General features: G+C 41.3%; 1 protein-coding gene across 2 annotated transcripts in view; it reads right to left on the bottom strand.

Moving 5' to 3' along the window:
• plpp4 (phospholipid phosphatase 4) overlaps positions 1-21,034 on the bottom strand; it is a 230,496-nt gene that overhangs the window by 46,361 nt on the left and 163,101 nt on the right. For both annotated transcript variants that reach the window (XM_051126733.1, XM_051126734.1), the window contains 2 exons: positions 11,940-12,003; positions 9,916-10,040 (listed from right to left, as the gene is read on the bottom strand). In XM_051126733.1, coding sequence (XP_050982690.1) covers positions 9,916-10,040; positions 11,940-12,003 — 189 coding nt within the window. The remainder of the gene's footprint in view (positions 1-9,915; positions 10,041-11,939; positions 12,004-21,034) is intronic.

Raw genomic sequence — 21,034 nt, 5'->3', positions numbered from 1 at the left:
TGAATGCTACATGAAGAGTACTGTACCCACATCAGATGTTCAACTACACTGATTTTTTTTCATTGTAAAACAATTTCCTGGACTACTAATGATGAGTTTTGTTTCTTAAATCCATGGAAAGAAGCAGCAATCACTTAAATATCAGGTATAATTTACTTGTTTCACTTGTTGAACAGAATTCAGAAAACAGTTTTCAGGAATGACACAAAGTCTGTTCACGTCTCTATGGTTAGATCAGTGTAGTCAATAATGTGCTTTTGACCTTCATTATGTATGTTTTGATGATACTGTGTTGTAAATAAAATACAAATAGTCTGAAACTCCATTCTCTGAATCTCTCATTGTTTCTACCTGACAGTCAGAGTCTCATTGATGGGCCATTAGAGGAGGGTCTTTTGTCTCTTTTGTGTGAATCACTATATATTCATGGTCGTTGTCACTCCCTCGCATATTCCCTTTCAGTCACAAAACATGTTTTAGAAAATTTAAATCAATATATTGTTTTCTGTAAACGCGTGAATGAGATGATTTTCACATTTTTATGTAGAAAAAACTCTAGACAACCACATCCAGTTCTCAAAGGTCTTGTGGACTAATGTTCTGAATGCGTTTCATGGTCTTATTTCAGTGACTTAAAGATTTTAGTTTCTCACTAACCACGCATAAATGTTTTCTCAAAAACACAAACATGTACATTAATGTTGCTTACATATTATTGTAGCCCAGTTTGTGCTGATTACAATGTAATCAGACTTTAGCCATTAATATGTTTTTAAGATACTGAAAAAAGCACAAATGTGAGGGCATGTCAAAACTTCTACAGGGCCCCAAAACACCCTCAGACCCCAGAGGGTTAAAGGCGGTATATAAATAAAGGTGATTTGATTTGACTTTAGAGGAGTCATAGAAAACGTCCCCCCAGCTCAGAGCGAGTCAGGCTGCTATGGCTGCTACTTCCTCGTCCCCTAGAAGGATGGCGGTCTAGGGCCCATCCTCAATCTCAGACACCTAAATCGCGCCCTCACGAGACGGTTGTTCAGGATGATTACATTAAAGCAGATCCTCCTGTAAGTCTGCCCGGGGGACTTACTTTCACTTCCAAATTGCCCCCCACCACAGACGATTCTTGAGATTCGCCTTCAAGGGAGTGGCATGCCAGTACACGGTCATTGTCTTTGTACTGTGCACAGTTCCTCACACTTTTACAAAGTGCATGGGTGCGGCTACTTTCCCTTGAGACAGAAGGGAGTCCACATTCTGAATTACCTTAAAGACTAGCTCATCCTGGCCCAGTTGGAGGATGAGCTACTATCTCACATATCCTTCCTCCTCAGCCACTTGTCTGCCTGGGACTCTGGGTCAGTTTTGCCAAGAGCACACTGTCTATCAGCCAACGTATATCGTTCCCGGAAACAGTTCTCGACTCAACCCAAATGAGGGCAGTAGTCATGCCAAAACATGAACTGGTCATTCAGCAGCTCGCGGCCTCATTCAAATTTGGAGCCCTCTTAAGGCATTTCAGAAGATGCTGGGCCTCATGGCCCCTGCGTCTCTAGTGCTTCAGTTGGGCCCAGTGCTAAGGCTGGGCCTGCTTCGTATGCGGCCCCTTCAGTATTGGTTGAAACCACGGGTTCCATCTCATGGGTGGCGTCACAGACACTTGTGCATCAGGGTGGACCAGGCCCGTGTAAAAGCCCTGATCCCCTGGAAGGACTCGCAATGGATCGTGAGAGGAGTGCAGCAGGAAGATGGTCACAACAGATGCTTCCAACATGGGTTTGGGAGATTTGTGCGATGGCGCTTTCTGGAATGGGCTCAGCTTAACTTGCGTTCGCTGAGGGCAACACACGTACGGGGCAGACTGAACCGCGGTGCAGATATGCTATCACGAAGCAATGCTCCCTCTGGGGAGTGGACACTTCACCCACAGATGGTTCAGAGAATCTGGGAGATCTTTGGCAAGGCAGAGATTGACCTTTTCACCTCAGAAGACAACTCTCATTGTCCAATTTACTATTTGAAGGACAGGGACCTGTTGGCCCACAGCTGGCCCAACCTCCTCATTTAAGCTTTTTCCCCGACGTTCTTGACCCCTCAAGTAATCAGGTGAGTCAGGGAACAGAAGCACAAGCTTCTTCTGTTGGCCCCTCTCTGGAGAAACTAACATCGGTTCTCGGAGCTGTGCCAGCTGCTTGTAGCAGCCTCCCCTGGGCTATTCCCCTGAGACAGGACCTCCTCTCTCAGGTGAATGGGACAATATTGCACCCCCAGCCCAAGCTGTGGGCTCTGCACCTTTGATCTCTGGACAGGAGTCTGTGAACCTCCCAGAGAGTGTTCTGAACACTATCTCTCAAGCTACAGCTCCATCTACAAGATGCCTCTACGCTCTTAAATGGTCTGTCCTTTCTGCCTGGTGTTCAACCTGCGGCGAAGACCCAGCCTCCTGTGACATATCGGCTTAAGGTTTACATAGCTGCTATAACGGCTTCCAATGCCCCAATAGCACGCCAGTCAGTAGGCAGAAACGACTTGGTTGTTGAATTCTTGAAGGGACCCAGGAGGTTGAACCCTCCTCGTCCCCTCACTATCCCCACTTGGGACCTCTCTACGGTCTTGAGGGCGCTGAAGGGCCCTCCTTTTTGAACCATTACGGGGTTTAGACCTTCAACTCCTATTGTTTAAAGCTGCTCTGGTGCTGGCTTTAGCGTCAGTCAAGCATATGGGAGATTTACAGGCACTCTCTGTAAAACCCTCCTGTCTTGAGTGCAGACCAGGTGACTCCAAGTCACCTAAAGTACCTAAAGTGCCCTCTACTCCCTTTTGGACACAAGTAATTATGCTCTCTGTGTTCCCTCCCTCAGAGGAGGTCCAGGAGTTGAATTTACTCTGTCTGGTCAGGGCATTGAGGATTTACACTGAGCAATCCGCCCCCTTTAGGCAGTCGAAACAGTTCTTTGTTTGCTTCGGTAGCCGCAATAAATACATCTGGTCATGAAGCAGGGACCTTCTAGGTGGATAGTCGACACTATCACGTTAGCTTACTCCACATTGGGGCTGCAATGTCCCATCGGGGTATGTGCCCACTCTACCAGAGGCACAGCCACATCTTTGGCATGGTCTAGTGGTGTGTCCATTGCAGAAATTTGTGTGGCGGCTAACTGGGCCTCACTGTCCACTTTCACTAGGTTCTACAACCTGGACGTCCCCGCCCTACAGGCGAGGGTCGTTTCTGTATAATGGAGCTAGTTCTGTGCATGAGTTAGCATGCTGGACTGAGCCGCCCGCACGCTCCCGGGTTACCGAGGCTGTGCGGGCCCCATGGGAGCGACTTCAGGCTACACCTGCAGGCTATATTCATTTTTGCTGTATTCTAGGCCCCCAAAGTGTGCTTGGGCAAAAGTTTATTAGTCGATCCTCTACCATGACACAGCGTGTATGGAACAGTTCCCATAGCATCTAGCGATGCAGTACGAGTGTAGTATCGAAAGGGAACGTACTTGGTTAATGTCGTAACCTCGGTTCCCTGAGATAAGGGAAAGAGTACTGCATTGCTAGCTGTGCCATGTCGCTGCACGACTTAGTCGTCGCTTCAGTCGAAGTAACCTGAGGATCCTTTGGCGCCGTGGCCGCTTATATAGTCGTATGGCCCCGCCCCTTCTGGCGGGCTACGGCGGGCTTTGTCGCCATAGGCTCATGCAGCACTGCTGCCGAGTCATTGGTTCGTTTCGTTTCACTGCACGATCCAGTGTCCATGCAGTTTCACTGCGTTATTAAAGAAGCTTCAGTCAAGGAGAAAAAATGACTTTTTCCCATAGCGTCTAGCGACGCAGTACTCGTTCCCGTATGTCAGGGAACCGAGGTTACGACAGTAACCGAGTACGTTTCCCAGACATAAAATGGTTTTGTATTGTATAATACATACAAAGCATGCTTGTGTTTATGACTATAAATTATTATAATTTTGTAATATCTAATTATTATAAATTATATATTATTATGTTTATTATTAATACTCTGTCAATAGATGCTTAACATGCTAAACAACAATTAGTTTCTCAGATATAAAATGTCAATTTTTTTTATGATAGTATAAAGCATGCGTGAGTCTATGACGACAAAATCATATTATATGTATGCATTACAGATGTTCCTGATATTAACATGCTGACAGATGTTTTTTTTCTAGGGATCTCTCAGGTGTGAATCACTAAATATTCATGGCCGTTGTGAGATGATTTTCACATCATCTTGTAGAAAAAACTCTAGCCTACTACATCCAGTTCAAAAGTCTTGTGATCTAATGTTCTTAATGTGTTTCATGGCCTTATTTCAGTGACTTAAAAATTTATGATAAATGTTGTTTTCTCAAAAACACAAACATGTACATTAATGTTGCTTGCATATTATTGTAGCCCAGTTTGTGCTGATTACAATGTAATCAGACTTTAGCCATTAATATGTTTTTAAGATACTGAAAAAAGCACAAATGTCAGGGTATGTCAAAACTTCTCGAGGGTGCCAAAACACCCTCAGACCCCAGAGGGTTAAATATTCTGGTGGCATTTTCTTGTATATTGGTAGCCAAGATGGTTTTGTACCCTTCCAAACTCATTCTGCTGCTGCCATCATACGTTAAGTCATCATGAAAATTGAGAGAGCCTGTTCCAGAGACAGCCATGCATGCCCATGCCATGACACCACCTTCACCATGCTTTACAGATGAGGTTGTATACTTAGGATCATTTGCAGTTCACTTTTTTCTCCACACTTTTGATTTCCTATCAGATAAAGGTTAACCTTAGATAAAGGTTAATCTTTGGCTCATCTGTCCATAGAACTCTGTTCCAAAACTCTACTGGCTTTTGCAAACTCTAATCTTGCCTTTCTATTTTTGGTACTGGTCATACTTTTGCATCTCGCTGTGTAGCTTCAGTAATTCTGTGTCAAAGTCTCCTGTGGACAGTAGATTGTCAGAGCATCACCCCAGCTTTCTGGAGGTTGTTGGTGATTTTACAGACATGTATTTTAGGGTTAATTTTCACAGCTTTTATGATTTGCCTGTCATCAACTTTTGGCATGCTCTTTTGGCAGGTCTTCCAGCCAGCTCTATCGAATCTTTACAATTAATCCATAATGCGGCTGCAAGATTAATTATTAATGAGCCGAAAAGAACCCACGTCACACCTCTCTTCATTAATTTGCACCTGCTACCAATAGTTGCTTGCATAAAGTTCAAGGCATTAATGTTTGCCTACAAAACCACCGCTGGCTCTGCACCCCTTTATCTAAATTCATTACTTTCATTACAGACTTACGTGCCCTCTAGAAGCTTGCGTTCTGCAAGTGAACTGCGCATTATTGTGCCATCCCAAAGAGGTACAAAATCACTTTTACGGACTTTCACATTAAATGTACCCTCCTGGTGGAATGACCTCCCCAACTCAATCCGAACAGTTGAGTCCTTAGTCATCTTCAAGAATTGGCTAAAAACACATCTCTTCCATCTTTAATTGACCCTCTGAACTCTAGCACTCTCTATTCTAACTCTATTCTTAAAAAAAAAGACCTTTTAGACCTTTTTGACTACTCTATTCATTTTCTTACTGCTTGTTTTCTTTAAAAAAAATAAATAAATAAATAAATAACAATAGCTTCTCTGTTCTATTTTTCCCTCTTTATTTATTATATAATTAACAAAAAGCAAAAAAGGGCCTCTAACACTAGCTTGCTTTTTCTTGTTCTATTCTGTTTTCTTTTTATTTATATAATTAAAAAAAAAAAAAATTCTTGCTACGTGTACTGCATTAGACTAACTGAGACTTGTCATAGCACTTGCATGTTATTGCTTTTTTGTTGATTTTGATTGCTTCCATTGTCCTCTTTTGTAAGTTGCTTTGGAAAAAAGCAACTGCTAAAACACTAAATGTAAATAAATAAATAAATAAATAAACAAACATTTATGTGAGGAGTTTATTTGCAAGAACAGATAACTCCTTTTTTATTTATTTATTTATTTTTTATTTATCACAAGGTCAAAATTTACTGGTATTACTATCCTTGTAGGGGCATTTGGTCCCCCATAACATGATAAATACCAGGTACACACACACAGGTGCATCTCAGAAAATTAGAATATCATGAAAAAGTTCTTTTTTTTTATTTTAAAAACTGAAACTATTCTAGATTCATTACGTGTAAAGTAAAATATTTCTTACATTTTTTTTTTTGTTTTAATTTTAATGATTAGAGCTTACAGCTCATGAAAGTCAAAAATCCTCTTACTCTCTTTGTGGAGGGTGTCCATGATTGTCTTCTGGGCCACTGCCACGTCAGCAGTCTTCCCCATTAGTGTGGTTTCAAAGAACAAGAGATACCCGGAATTTATACTGTAGGGATGGTCATTTAATGAAACTCAAATGTAAATATTCTAATATTTTGAGATACTGGATTTTTGACTGTCATGAGCAGTATGCTCTAATCATCAAAATTTAAAAAAAAAAAAAAAAAACTTTTGAAAGGTTTTACTTTACATGTAATGAATCTAGAATATATGAAAGTTTCATTTTTTAAAATGTTACAATAAAAAAAATGAACTTTTTCATGATATTACAATTTTTTGAGATGCACCTGTAGACTTGTAAAAAATATGGACGTAGTGTCCGTGACATCACCCGTAGCTTTCTGAAGAGCATTTTTGAAGCTCTTAGTGGGCGGGAGTCGGCTGTCGCCAACTTGGAATCACGTCACTGCACGTCACTCCCGGATAATCGAAAATGGGCAAAGAGGCAGGACGTGGGTGGAGCTGGTTGCTAAAATCCACGCTCGCCTAGCGTGACGGTGGTGACAGCAGCGGCAACCTACCCGTCACTCAAGTGACCATGTCCTAAATTATGCAGAACTTTAAGGCTTAATATAATTTAAACCGATGAGTTACACAAAAAATTCACCTCCTCACAGTTGACATGAAGAGCAAAATTAGCTATATAGATCAAAGCCACTTTTTGTACCAGGCTGTAAACTTTTTTTTTCTGCTGTGAAGTTGGGCATTTTAACATGGGGAGTCTATGGGATTGACTCCTATTTGCAGCCAGTCTCTAGCGGCCAGTCGATGAATTGCAGTTTTAGTCACTTCCGTGTTGGCTTCAAGGGGGAGACTGGGAGGTTGCCGCTGGGATGCACCTGTATGTATATAAAACCTGTTTTATAGCAAAAGCAGATAACTCCAACAGTCGGTTTTTGGCAAAAGCAGATAAGTCTACATTTCAAGTTTCAGAGTAAGAGAGAAAAAAAAAAAAAAACATCTTTGTACTCTCATCAGCTGATAACGTAGATGCCTGAAAGCTTTTGTTGTTGTGATCATAGACTGTATGGTTGTGATTACATGCAATACAGGGAGCAGCTTTTCCCTTAACATTGTAACGTGCTGCTTTAGCAAGGTTCCGAGAAAAAAATTCAGCTTTTATTTTCCTTTTATGCCCTAAAGATGATATCACAGGTTCATCAAGTTAATCAAAATTATCCATCCCTGATCACTTTGACGAAACTTCTTTCAGTTAGCACACAGCAGCCTGGCAAGACTGGCAGCCTTGTCACCTGACCTGAATACAGTGTGCTGATTCGCTAACAATCGGCTTCTGCTCACCAGCAAAAAGGGCGCCTGTCAGTAAAACATGAACTCACGATGCCTTGAAAGTGGTCAATATCAGCTTTTTTTTTTTTTAACATGTTTTGGGTTTAGATCGCGCTATGTGTGGGGAATAATGCACAGTGATTTTTTTTTAAGCAATATCACACTGCGATTCGGCCGAAGGTTTTGGCCAGCTTTAAGTTTCTGGAACTGACTGTGACTGAGGATCTGTCCTGGGGGATTAACACCACCTCAGCTGTGGGAAAGGCCCAACAGTGCCTCTTCTACCTGAGGAAATTGAGAGACAAACTTCCTAAGCAGCTCTCAACTTCTACCACTGTGCCATCGAGAGCATGCTGACCTAGACCATTACAAATAACGTGAGTTATGCAATCAGATTACTTTTTTCAAGTAACTAATAAAGTAACGCATTACTTGTTAATTTACAAGAACATATCTGAGTTACTTTTTCAAATAATGCCAGTTTTTTTTTTCCCCATTTATTGATTGAAAGCTCTCCTGTCCCCATGTTAAGAGAAAACGGAAGATGTTTCTAGAATAAATGTGAACGTGCATTAATTCAGCTCACTCTCTCTCACACACAAAAAAAAAAACAGATTCAGTATTTCTCAATGTATAAAAACAGTGAAATGCAACTTAAAATATGATGCAAACCTGCAATAATTAATTATGTTAAATACTACAAATATCCTTTAATGATCCAATTTCAACCATAATGAGCAAAAATTACTCAAGATAAACTAAAATTTGTTCTTTTTTTTATTGCTGAAGAGTGTTGAACTCTGTTCTTCTGCATTATACTGTAAAGACATGTAACGTAACGCATTATTTTCCATAAAAAATAACTAAGTAACGCAATTCCGTTTTTTACTTTTTTAGGGAGTAACGCAATATTGTAATTCATTACTTTTAAAAGTAACTTTCCCCAACACTGCTGACCTATGGATTCTTGGTGTGGTTCTCCAGCTGCACTAAGGCTGAACAGCAGGTATTCCAAGAGCGTGGTGTGGACAGCGGGGAAAATCATCAGGATGAACCTCCTGGAGATTAACACCATCTATATTACCCACTATCTGCGGAGACTGCATAATTTCCTGTGAGATCAGTCGCACCCAGCATAGCGCATGTTTCTGCTGCTGCCCTCAGGGAGACATCAGATCCAGAACCACTAGACTGGCCCTCAGCCTCTATCCCAGTGCAGCGAGACTGCTGAATGAACATCTCTCTAATTTGCACCCAGCCCATCACATTCACCACACTTCTTTTCTTACACTACTGCAATAGCTGAGAACTAGACTATGCACTGCTGCAGTACTTGCACCATATTTCACAATCTGCACACTAATTTCTATATCTCTGCTATCTGTTTGTCTGCCTGTTACAAAATTATTGGACAAAATGGTATAAGGTATTGCACTTTAGGTTTTAGGAATTTCCCTTCAAGACGGTCACAGTCAACGTCACGTTGGAACAAATCGACAAATTGGGATCTCATCTGAGAGCCCTATCACCTTCAAGTGTAACAAAACGAGCCAATGTCCATTGGTGTGCGAGCTTTGTGTGGTGCACCCTGCCTTGCGGTTACATCAGGAAGAGCACGTGTAATCGCACATTCAGCTTTTGGCTTCAGAGCCGAGTGTTTGTGCTTCTTGTCATCAGAGAGTATTCAGCAAAACGTGTTTGCCCCTTTAAAGAGCTTGAGCATTTAAAGTTGAATGGATTCTGATTGGTTGTCAATGCTTTTATCATTCATCAGCTGTAAAACAACAACAACAACAAAAAAAAAAATAATAAAATCCAACAATATCTAACAATCAAAGAGTTTCCAAAAATACCTGTGCTATCTGTGCAGTTTTCATTAGCTGTGGTGTGAAATTTGCTATTTTTTGTACAGAATGTTTTTTTGTTTTTTTTCTCCACCCCAAATACTCATCCTGATAATGTCATTTACATTGGCAAACAGAAGGTATTAATAAATATGGGAGCTATTTTTTAAGGCTGAGCAAGTCAGAAACAAAGTGACAAGCTAAGCAAGCACGGCAGAGGCGCATCAGTAAAATGCTTATTATATTTCAGCATTTGCTTCTGCAGTCATTTACACAGGAATATTATTAAAATTAATATAATGACAGATTAACACCAAAAGCATTTCATTTATGGGAACAATATCAATATTATTTCTCTTTTTGGCAAATCGCCATAATCGGGAAATACCCATCAAGAGGGACCTTCTGTCACAAGCTGGGAGCACAGTATATGGTACTTACAGGAAGAATGGCTGCTGGGAAAACTTTTCCGACCCTCAGAAACCAGGTCTGGCTCTCCAGTGCACAGCATCTTTGCATTCATCTGTCCATCAGGGAAACAGCGGTGGAAGTAGTCTGGCCTTGGCCTGAAATCAAGACCAACACCAATTGCAATAGCATGATTACAAATAACAGAACAAATATACTAATAGCTCTTTATATACAGTATGGATGCTTATATAGCACTATACCTGGGTCAACATCTCCCATAGAGTGCTTTTCAACCCTCGCAATACTCAAAAAATTTGGTCTTAATTTGTCATGTCATAAATAGTAGAGTACTATAGAAACACATTAGCTGAGCTTTTTTTTTTTTAATAATTATGGGCCATTATTCAAAGCATAAACCATAAGATATGTTCACCCTGTCATGGACAAATATATTACTGTTAAATATATTTTCACTGCAATATTAAGATGCAAATAATATTTTCTGAAATGTATAATGTCCCTTTCCTAAACAGGGTTGTTTGATTGCTTTCAAATTCTAAAAAAACCATGTGTATTTAAAGAAACTCATACAATTTGCACATGTATTTTTCTCTTATTTGGAAATAACTGACATTTAGATGCAGTTTTTTGTTTGCATCTTATTACCCCCACACCTAGCTATTGAAAACACTGGATTATATAGATATGATTTAATTAATATTTGGGGGGGAAAAAAAATAATTAAATATTAAGATGACAGGGTGGACACAAACCAGAACACACAAAGCATGACAAAATATGACAATGAAACATTTATTCAACAACAACAACAACAACAACAAATACAATAATAATACATAATTACATTCTCAATCACACTGACATTACCCCCACCTGCCATTCATTTTAGTTTTTAGCAATATTAACTCTGAATTCATGCTATGTCCACCTTGTCATGTGTATGTATACCCTATCAAGTCTAATTGGCTGACAGAGTGGACATTTTGGAACGACAGGGTGGACATTTTGAGCTTTAATTAGCATATTAGCTTACAACAAACCGTGACTAGCTAAATAGTTCGTCTGGTTGTTGAAGTGAATGTGGTATTTTTAAACTTACATATTTTGAAAATACTGTATTCTAATCACTTCCAGCATATTTTATGCCAACAGGGTGGACATGTTAAGCTTAGGAAAAGCAAATAATCAAACTCATACAAAGAAAATTTGTCAGTTTAAAAGTCACCAACTTACTCGCCTCAGCCGTTGAATTTCCCACCACTGAAGAGACAAAAAAAAAAAATCTGTTGTCCAAGTGTCACTAAAAGGGATGTCCTTTTCTTAAAGGGGTGGACATGGACAAACTCTTCTTTTTTTATTAAATAAAAGTATTGTTTTTATTACCAAATGGTCAATACACTCAAACTGAGATCCTACACAAAACTTTTTAAAAAAAATGTAAAGATCCAAGTAATGCTTTTGTTATAAATATACAAACTTAGCCTAATAAAACACACACATACATACATAAGGGATATCCCGAGCCAATCTCAAGGACAATCAAGCATTTTTTGTGTATGTGTGATGTGTATGTTGCGTGATGCACGCAAACCAGTGAGGTTTGTTTTAGCATCAAACGTTTGCGCTTCTATGTTCAGTGTATGGGCACTTTTGTAACAATCTCTCATTCATTTATTGTTTACTTTTATCTGCTGTCACATTCTTGCTTTGGATTTGATTGATAGACTAGTGTTCTGACACAGCTAGCATCATGCTTTCTAACCATATTTTGTAATTATTCTGTTTATTGTACATATAAAATATGAGAAGTTTATACAGGGTGAACAGATGATTTATTTTTTTGTTTCACTGTAATAATTCCATAATTCTGATGAACAGTATAACATGAGACCACTGTTTTGCAGTTGTGCCCAATCTTGCATTCTGCACCACTGTGTCTGTCTGTTTTCAACCCTCCAGTGTATATTGAACACAGAACAATCATTGTATAAAATTCTGGTGGAAACAGTACAGAAATAATGTTTGTACATTACCTGCCAACTATCAACTTGATGGTATTTGTGAAGACGCCATTCAAAGCTAGTGCGAGAGATACCGCTGCAAAACAGAAAGAAAAAAACGAGACAAGCAGATTAATGATGACTTTGTTACCTAGACAGAATTCACAGTTGACTTCCACAATCTGATATCGGCCTTAAACCATCTACTACATTACGTCCTAAACAGCAATGGTTGTCTTCACAACTGATGCCTGTTAAATACTTATCTCTTTGTTAAAGGGGTCATCAGATGCTAAGTTCACTTTTACATGCTGTTTGAACATGAATGTGTGTTGGCAGTGTATCTACCCTATAATGATAAAAATCCATGTAGTGGTTTTTAATTAATCTGTAAAAATAATATCCCCTTTTTCAAATCGAGCCATTCTCAGATGTCTGTCGCTGTGGCGTCACACCGACAGAGGCCGCTCCCACGATAGTTGATTGACGTGAGTGTCTTACCTCCGATCAGTTGTAACAGTCCAACCTCCATGTTTTGATGCCGGAGCAGGGATGTAAGTTAGACTAAAATTGAGCGATTGAGGTGTTGTGTTGCTGGATGTAATATTAAGATTATGTAAGATTATATAATATGTAAGATTGCCTTTCCAAATAATGTGCTAGTTAGCAAGTTTAGCGGCTAAACACTTCTAAAGTAAACAGGCTCGTCAGAGAAGAGACGGGCGAGCTCATTTGCATTTAAAGCAGCCTCGACCAGAATGGGATAATTTTTGCAGAGCTGATTTTGACAAGGTAAAAAGGGTGTTGTTTTACACTACCATTGAGAATTTTTAACCAAAGTATATTATAGACTTTTCATTAAGACCCTAAAAAATCATATTAACTTGTGGAAAATGGGCATCCGATGACCCCTTTAAAGAAATGCAGTACAGAATTTCATGTGTTTCAACTAAAATTTCTTTTAAACTGTAAAACCTTTTCAGACACACTTTATTGTTATTGCGCTATACAAATTCAAAATAATAAAGAGAGAGTAGACAAAGACAACTAATCCTGTGAATTAATCACCCTCACTCTTTGAAGCAAAGCCATTATGCATAATCTACTGTATCATCTCATTAGGTCCTATTTAAAAGGGAAATGGCTGGCGACTATGGTTGACAGGGATTCCTTAATTTAATTAGCCTTATCCAAATTGTTCAGTGAGTAAACATGACTTGGGAGTGATCGATGAGTGATAGGAGATGACTTGGGAGCGACCGTCTGCTAGCTGGCCTCACCATTAGAGACTCTGTTACATGTCTGTGGTCTTCTGTGTTGATTTTTTTTCACCAGGTTTTCCTTGTCTTGATCATACCGTTCTGTTTACATGTGTTAATTCAGTTAAGTCATTAATCCCTCACTTGCTTTCATATAGGTTATAAAAACCCAGACAATATTTTGTTTTTGTTTTTTTTTGTGCAGAATATATACCATCACTATTATTTGTCATACTTTAAGTACATTACAGTATGCAAGATAATACTTTTACTTTACTACGGCTTTAAATGCATGACTTCAAGTTTTCCCCAAGGTGGTATTATTAGTTACTGAAAGTACTTTACTAAAATTCTCTCAATATTTCTTGTACCAATTACTTTGTCATAGCTCTAAACAATTTCTCTTTTCCTTCTTTCCCTAAATCAGACCAGACCCCTGTACTGCAGAATAAAACTGAATGTGCCAGTGCTGGACAGGTTTTTCAGTGACTCACATGGCCTGATTTTCGGCTGAGGAGGGAGGCCCTGACAAGTGCTGCTGGATCTGTTGAACAATGAACGACGACATGGATGGGATGCCACAATCGAGACCCTTTCTTTTCTGTGGTACATCATACAGAGTGGTCTCTAGAGTGTTTAAAGTGCTCCTATTATGCCTTTTCAAATATGACCTTTCATGCAGTGTCATGTAGCTGTATGTGAACATAAACTATCTGCAAAGCCGAGAGTGCATGATACATAAAGTTACTGTCCATCACAAAAAAAAAAAAAAAAAAAAAAAAAAAAAAAAAAAAGTTGGTTCACAAACGCCTGAACGAGTCAACAGGAATTTGAATCTTTTTCTGTTACGGCTATACGTCACAAAGTAACACATTTAATACGCATTTAGTTGTGTGTGTTGTGTTCGCTCCACGCAGCTCGTAGGTCTCTGGCTAACCAGTTGACAGCTTTATCTGTTCACTCGCTATTGTCTAGAAATATGTTGATGAATAGTGAATGTTTGTTGTTGTTATTACTTCAAGTTCTGATAAAGAATAGAACAATACGTTAGTGTACAAGCTGCAGTGCTTTATTAATACGTTTCTGCATTGGGTTGACGCATATACTATGGCTGTTTGGGTGTTGTTTACCACAGAGTTGTGGGCTAGAGTGACAGTGATGGACCAAGACGGTGGATCGGCAACTAGAGACGACCTCTACAGCCCTGAATGTCAGCGGAGACCACATCGACTAGATGAGCCCCAGAGATGGATCCCCAGTGAAGACCTCGTCACCTAGACGGCTGTCGGCACAGGGCCACGGGACCTGGTGAGTCCTCTGTGTCTGGCCAGAGGAGAACTGGCCCCCTGACTGAGCCTGGTTTCTCCCAAGGTTTTTTTCTCCATTTGTCACCGATGGAGTTTTGGTTCCTTGCCACTGTCACCTCTGGCTTGCTTAGTTGGGGACACTTTATCTTCACTTTACACAATATTGTATTTTATTTTATTGTATTTGATTAATTACCTCTACCTGAGAATTGAGTGTTTACTGTTGCCCTTTGCATTGTTGATGCACTATTTTCTATTTAATACTGTACAGCCGCCTTGTCACAATTCTGTATTGTTAAAGGCATTATATAAATAAAGGTGATTTGATTTTGATTTGGACGTTCCGTGTTTGAAATTCGCTGCACGCAGTGACGTTAAACCAATCACAAAAGACTGCGTCATCGGACCAATCACTGCAGATTAGTGTCAGCAAAGGAGTGGTTTGAACAAATTATTTGTTTTAACGAACCGTTTGGGAGTCGTTGAGCAAACAAGGTAAAAATAAATGCATATTATAAGACAACAAAAGCCTTGCATGCATGTCAACTTGTTGTTGGGGACTCCAAAACCAAAATATGAACCTTTTATAAGCCATAATAAGGGCACTTTAACATGCCTCTTTCCACTGTCCACCACATTGTCCACAGAGTCGCTGAGGAGATGGTGGCCATCCACCACCAAGAAAGTCACCTCCCAAACACCCCAGAAGATCTGGACGCAGTTTGCTATGGGTTTGCATGGCTTACAAGACACAGAGCTCATTTTGAAAGCTGCAGGAGCATTCGACGGCTGCCATGTCTGCATCAAGCCACCAAGCAGCCCTGATGGTCAGTGCTACAACAGGAAACTGTTCCCGTTCATAATCCTGCAGGCTGTTTGTGACCACTGATACCTACATAGGCCCAGTTCAGTGCATGATGCACGAGTGCTCTGCCACAGCCCATGGCCCTGAACCCTTGTTTTTTCTTGTTTTTCCCCATTTTAGATTATAACAGCCTGTGCCATCCTCCATAGCATCTGCCTTGGGGTTGGTGACACCATGGCCCAGGAAAATAAGCACGAGGAGGATGTGGCAGAGGATGAAGGGGAGCATGCTTTGGAAGCAGCCAGTGGTGCTCCATGGCGTGACCAGCTGTCTGCAGTGGTGTCTGCCCCGGATGAGGGACCTGCTGACCACAACTACAGGCAAGTAAGAGAATTGTAAAGCTACAATGGCTAAGAAAAAATTGAATGGACTATACATATAACAGTGTTGCATTTTGAAATATTAAATTACAGAGTCAGGTAAATAACACCCGCTATTTTGTTTGAATAAAAATCCCGTCTTTACCGGTGCGCTATAAATTCTAAAATAGGGTCGGCTGCAAAGGATCCATCTGGTGTATCCTTCATTTTCCTGTGAAACGAAGGGTGCATTTGAAGTTGCGACTTGGACCGTCTAGTCTCCAGCTATGCCTCGGCGTAAGGATCCCCTGTTTCCGCCTCCAGCCTTCAAATCCCAGACTCCACCTCAGTCGTCCGACCCATCCGCTCTGCCTTGGCTCCTTTCTCCTTTGCCTCCACTGCGCCCGTCATCCCACTGGCTCTTCAGGGCTCCCTCATCCCTCTGGCTCCACCTTGGCATGATAATGAAAATGTCTCTGTTCCCTCCTTCAGGGAATAAGGATTCCGAAAGTAACCTATACGTCATTAAAACATAAACTTAACCCTGAAGAATTAGTTAATTACAGAGCGATCTCAAATCTCCCTTTTCTGTCAAAGATACTAGAAAAGGTAGTATTCTCACAACTATATTCCTTCTTAGAGAGAAATGGTATCTGTAAAGATTTCCGGTCAGCATTTAGGCCGCATCATAGTACCTAAGACTGCACTCATCGGAGTTACAAATAACCTGCTCTTATCATCTGATCGTGGTTGTATTTCTCCATTAGCCCTACTGGATCTTAGCCAGACCACCTCCTGGCCCACTTAGGGCTCACTTAAGGGCCCCCAGCACAGAACAACTCAAACCAACCACATCCATTGGTAAAACTCCCCTCTTCTCTTTCTGTCCCCTCACTGAAGCAGAAGTATCAAAACTTCTCTCCAGCCACCCTACAACATGCCCTGCAAACATGTCCCTGCGGGGTCCATGCTGGCTTTTTACAGGCACAGTGGGCTAGCGCCAGCCCACACCAAATCTAACCAGGCCCAGTGCAGGCTTCCCCAGGTAGGGCCCACGGCTTTGGGCTCACCGTGGCCTCTCTGCGAGCAGCCCACACTAGTGGACTGCCCACATTAATCCCATGATGGCCCAGTGTGGGCCAGCCCGTTCAGGCCCAGAGCAACTTTTGTACCTTTGGGGCCATGTAGGTTTTGTGTAGGCAGCTCTGTGATGCAACTAGGATACAATACTAACAACACTGACTGGCTATTCTTTAGCCACTCAAATGAACTGGAATGGCTCAATCCAAAAGAGACCTTTTCAGAACCTGTTGTTTCATGTAGGCCAGGGATCCTCGGATCCTCAAATCTGGCTTGTGAGATCCACTTTTCTGCAGAGTTTAGCTCTAACCTCAATCAAACACACCTGAGCATGCTAATAAAAGTCTTCAGGATAATTTGAAAATCACAGGTGGGTGAGTTTATTCAAAGTTGGAGCTAAATTCTGCAGGAAAGTGGATCTCACTAGCCAGATTTGAGGATCCCTGATATAGGCATATTTGCTTTTCAGAGGCTGGTTAAAAATGCTCCTTTCAGCCAAGTCCTCCTGATTCTGAAGTTGAGAATGAGATAAAAGTGTGGTTGTGGAATACAGGAAACAGAGTGGGTGGACAAAAGGACCACTGCCACCATCTGTCAACCATTCCATTGGACCAATTTCACACATGCTTCAGGACATGGTCACACAGAGGCGTTCCCAAAGCATTTCTGACTCAGCTCGAGTTCCGAAAGTGAACTGTGTTGAGAATATCCATAGAGCCAATGATTAAATGAAGTCATGCCTCCGCAGTGCACGAAGGACCCTCCGAAGTGCATGGGTGCTTCTCATTTCTTATTTGTGCATCCTCGTTTCCTTTCCTCGCGTCTTAGCTCCACCCCTTCAAAATGCGAGGGAAGGACGCAAGGAAAAGACGCGAGGACGGAGGAATCAAAGGATGAACATTGGAATATTCTTGACCACTCAAGCATCACTTCAAAGCGTCATCAGCTGTGCTAAAGGGATCTGCTTATATGTTGTTAGTTCATTATTTAAGGCATTCATAATAAATATGAATAAAGCAAGACGCCCTGTTTAAATATGACATTATTTAACCTCAAAGATAAAATATAAAATGTAAACTATTACGACAGATGTGAAGGGGGAGGAGAATTTATACGTTTAGTCGATAAAACACTTCCGCTAAGGATACACCTGTGTATCCTCGCTCATGACTCCTCAGGAAGCCTCCTCACAGTGCAATTAGAGTATTAAGATGTCCTACAAGATGGCTGAGCTCGATTGGTTTCCGGGTCATAGGATGGAGGATGGAGGAGCGAGAAGACGAGGAGGGACATTGAGAAGCACCCCATGAGACGCTCCGCCTTCACAGGACTTCCTAATTGCGCCACCAGGTCTTCCCGATTACCGCTCTTGTCGCATAGCAACGGTGCGAGAGGACTGCTGCCATCCTGACAGTTTAAGATGTTTACGTTTTGGAGCCAGAATTGGTCATATTTGTTTTTATATTTATGTTTTACTGGAGGAGATGGTAGGAGGCCAAGAGCGTGTGCGGGTAAATTTTATTGTTTTGCTGGATCCTTGCCGGATTACAATTTTAAATGCATTCATTGCGTTTGAACCAACTTGAATAATGTAATGATACATATGAAAACAAAATACAAAACCATGCGCACACACATACATATAGCAGTTCAAATGCTGACTGATATGTTACCAAGGTGTGATTTTAGTTTGTCTTGATGGTGAATATATTTAGAAAGGTTTGCAACTCTGATTTTAAACAGTTAAGTAACCATAAAAATAAAACTGTAAATAAATAAAAACAAATTATGCATTGTTCATCTCAATGTTCAGCGGCAGCAGTAACACCTGAACAGAGCTCTGTACCCAGCCTTTGATATGGGTTGCAGCTGTAGTTAGCAACAATTTTGTTAATTTTCTGACAAAAAAAAAATATGTTAGTTTCATTTTCAAAATGATCAGTGGTGGACTGTAACGAAGCAATGAAGTAGATTACTATGAGTGTTTTTTCAGGGAAAAAAAAATACTATGGTAGTCAGTGGGGGGGCAAAATGATGACTATCCCTTCAACTAAGGTTTTAAATATGACTTGTACATTTCCCCAACGTGGTATTAGTAGTTACTAAAAGTAGTTTACTAAAGTACCTTAATATTTCTTTTACTAATTACTTTATCATAGTTCTAAACAATTTGTATTTTCCTTCTTTCACTAAATTAGATCAGACCCCTGTACTGCAGGATAAACCTAAATGTGCCAATGCTGGACAAGTTTTTTTAATGATGGTGACACACAGCCTGATTTTTGGCTGAGCAGGGAGGCCCTGACAGTGCTGCTGGATCTTCTGAGAAGTGAATGGCGACACGGATAGGGAGACCCTGGTGATTCTTTTCTGGCTGGCATGTGGTACATCATACAGAGTGGTCTCCAGAGTGTTTGACATGCACCTGAGAAAATGGTTTAACAATCCAACAGTGTGTTAACTAAAAGAAAGAATTCAGCGATAATGAAAACATCACAAATTGTAGGTCATTCCTACAATTCACTGAAGATCTGCAGTTTATATGCAATAATTATAAGCACATTTTCTCATCAACATTAACATTCTCATCAATATTCATATGCATTTATATGTACGGTGTGGTTCTACAAGAAGTACATTTACCCTCATTTGCATAGTCACTGACATGTACAAAATTTATGTATAGATAGATTCAGATTCAGATTCAGTTTGTTTATGGTCATTGAACTTAAATCCAACGAAATTATAGATTTGCCAACAGAGGTAAATATGTTGTCCAGATTAGGCAGCTGTAGTTTTGTGATGAGAGTCTTTATAACTCTCTGCAAAGCCTTTTATCAGCAGCAGAGCTAATTCCATAATACACCAGCATACCATGTGTGAGGATATTCTCGATGGAGCAGCTGTAGAATGACACCAGGAGCTGCTGTGGCAGGTTTACCTTCCTGAGTATTCTTAAAAAGCATAGGCACTTCTGTTCCTTCTTAATCAGGGCAGTGATATTTATCGTCCATGAGAGTTCCTCTGAGATGTGTGTGCCCAGAAATTTAAAACTGAACACTCCCCACCATCTCCTCATTGATATACAATGGTGTATGTACATCCTGGTACCTCCTGAAATCAATAAGTTCTTTTGTTTTCTTGATGTTCAGGGCCAGATTATTCTCTGTGCACCACACCATCAGCAGAAAGCAGGCGCAGAAAAAGCAGCCAGAAACAGAAACATGAAAGACTTAATGCCACCACCAAAAAGTTAGCAGGAAAGTTTAGTAAACCAGAAAGACCAGTAAAAGACAAGGATGGAAAAAGGATAAATGACGATGAAGGACAGAAGAGAAGATGGGTTGAATACTTTGAAGAGCTGTTTAACAGGCCAGCCCCACAGGATCCACCAGATATCCAACAAGCAGATAGAGATTTGCCAACAGACATTAGCGTACTGTGACGAGTCGACTGCCTCCCCCCCTTATTGTCAGCTGCACCCCGTCGGTAATCGCCGCCCTTCACCAGGCTCCCGACGGGAGTGGGCGTGTGGGAGGAGGAGGGGCGCCGAAACATCCAGGTCTGGCGGCGTGTGATGAGGCACACCTGATGTGAATGAAGCCTCATCACCGCCGCTGTTAAAATGCCGAGCGCGCCTCTCCTCAGGAGACCGGTCTCTTCCCCGTGCATGCACGCTGGTGTCCTCGTGGGTCCAGGAAGGGGTGAAGAGGGAACCAGCGCCGCAGGACGAGTTGCCGGACCCCGCGGGTCCGGATGAGGACCGCACCCGTAACGGCTGACGGGCCAGGATGCCGGGCCGTGTTATCCCCCAGAAGCGCCGCGTAGGTGGAGGAGGACGATGCCGCTAGAGAAGCCGCCGCCCCTCGCACCCCGGACCTGAGCGGGGAGCGCGTGCGGCCGCCGGACTCCGCCCCTTACCTGGACCCTTCCCTTTTGGAACACTACCCCTCCTTCACGGAACCCCGTCACTTCGAGGACACCAGATCCCCCTTTTGTTTTGGACACTTTTTCCCCCTTTTTTGGACACTTTGTTTTATTGTTTAATAAAAGCCTCTCCGAGGCCTGACGTCACGCCCACTGTGTCTGTCGCTTTGCTCCGCCCCCGTGACAGTACCAACAACAGAAGAAATCTGCAAAGCCATAATGAAATTAAAAAGCGGTATGGCAGCAGGACCCGACAGTATTCCAGAAAAGGCATTAAAGGCTGACACAGAGACTACAGTAGAGATGCTCCATCCCCTTTTTAAGAAGAGCTGGGAAGAATAACAAGTACCCACAGAATGGAAAGAGGGATATCTCATTAAGATACCAAAGA

The sequence above is a fragment of the Labeo rohita genome, chromosome 13, assembly GCF_022985175.1.
Source record: "Labeo rohita strain BAU-BD-2019 chromosome 13, IGBB_LRoh.1.0, whole genome shotgun sequence".
Lineage (NCBI taxonomy): Eukaryota > Metazoa > Chordata > Actinopteri > Cypriniformes > Cyprinidae > Labeo > Labeo rohita.
Note: the sequence above shows the minus strand (reverse complement) of the source record. Positions and strands in the feature narration are given on the sequence as shown.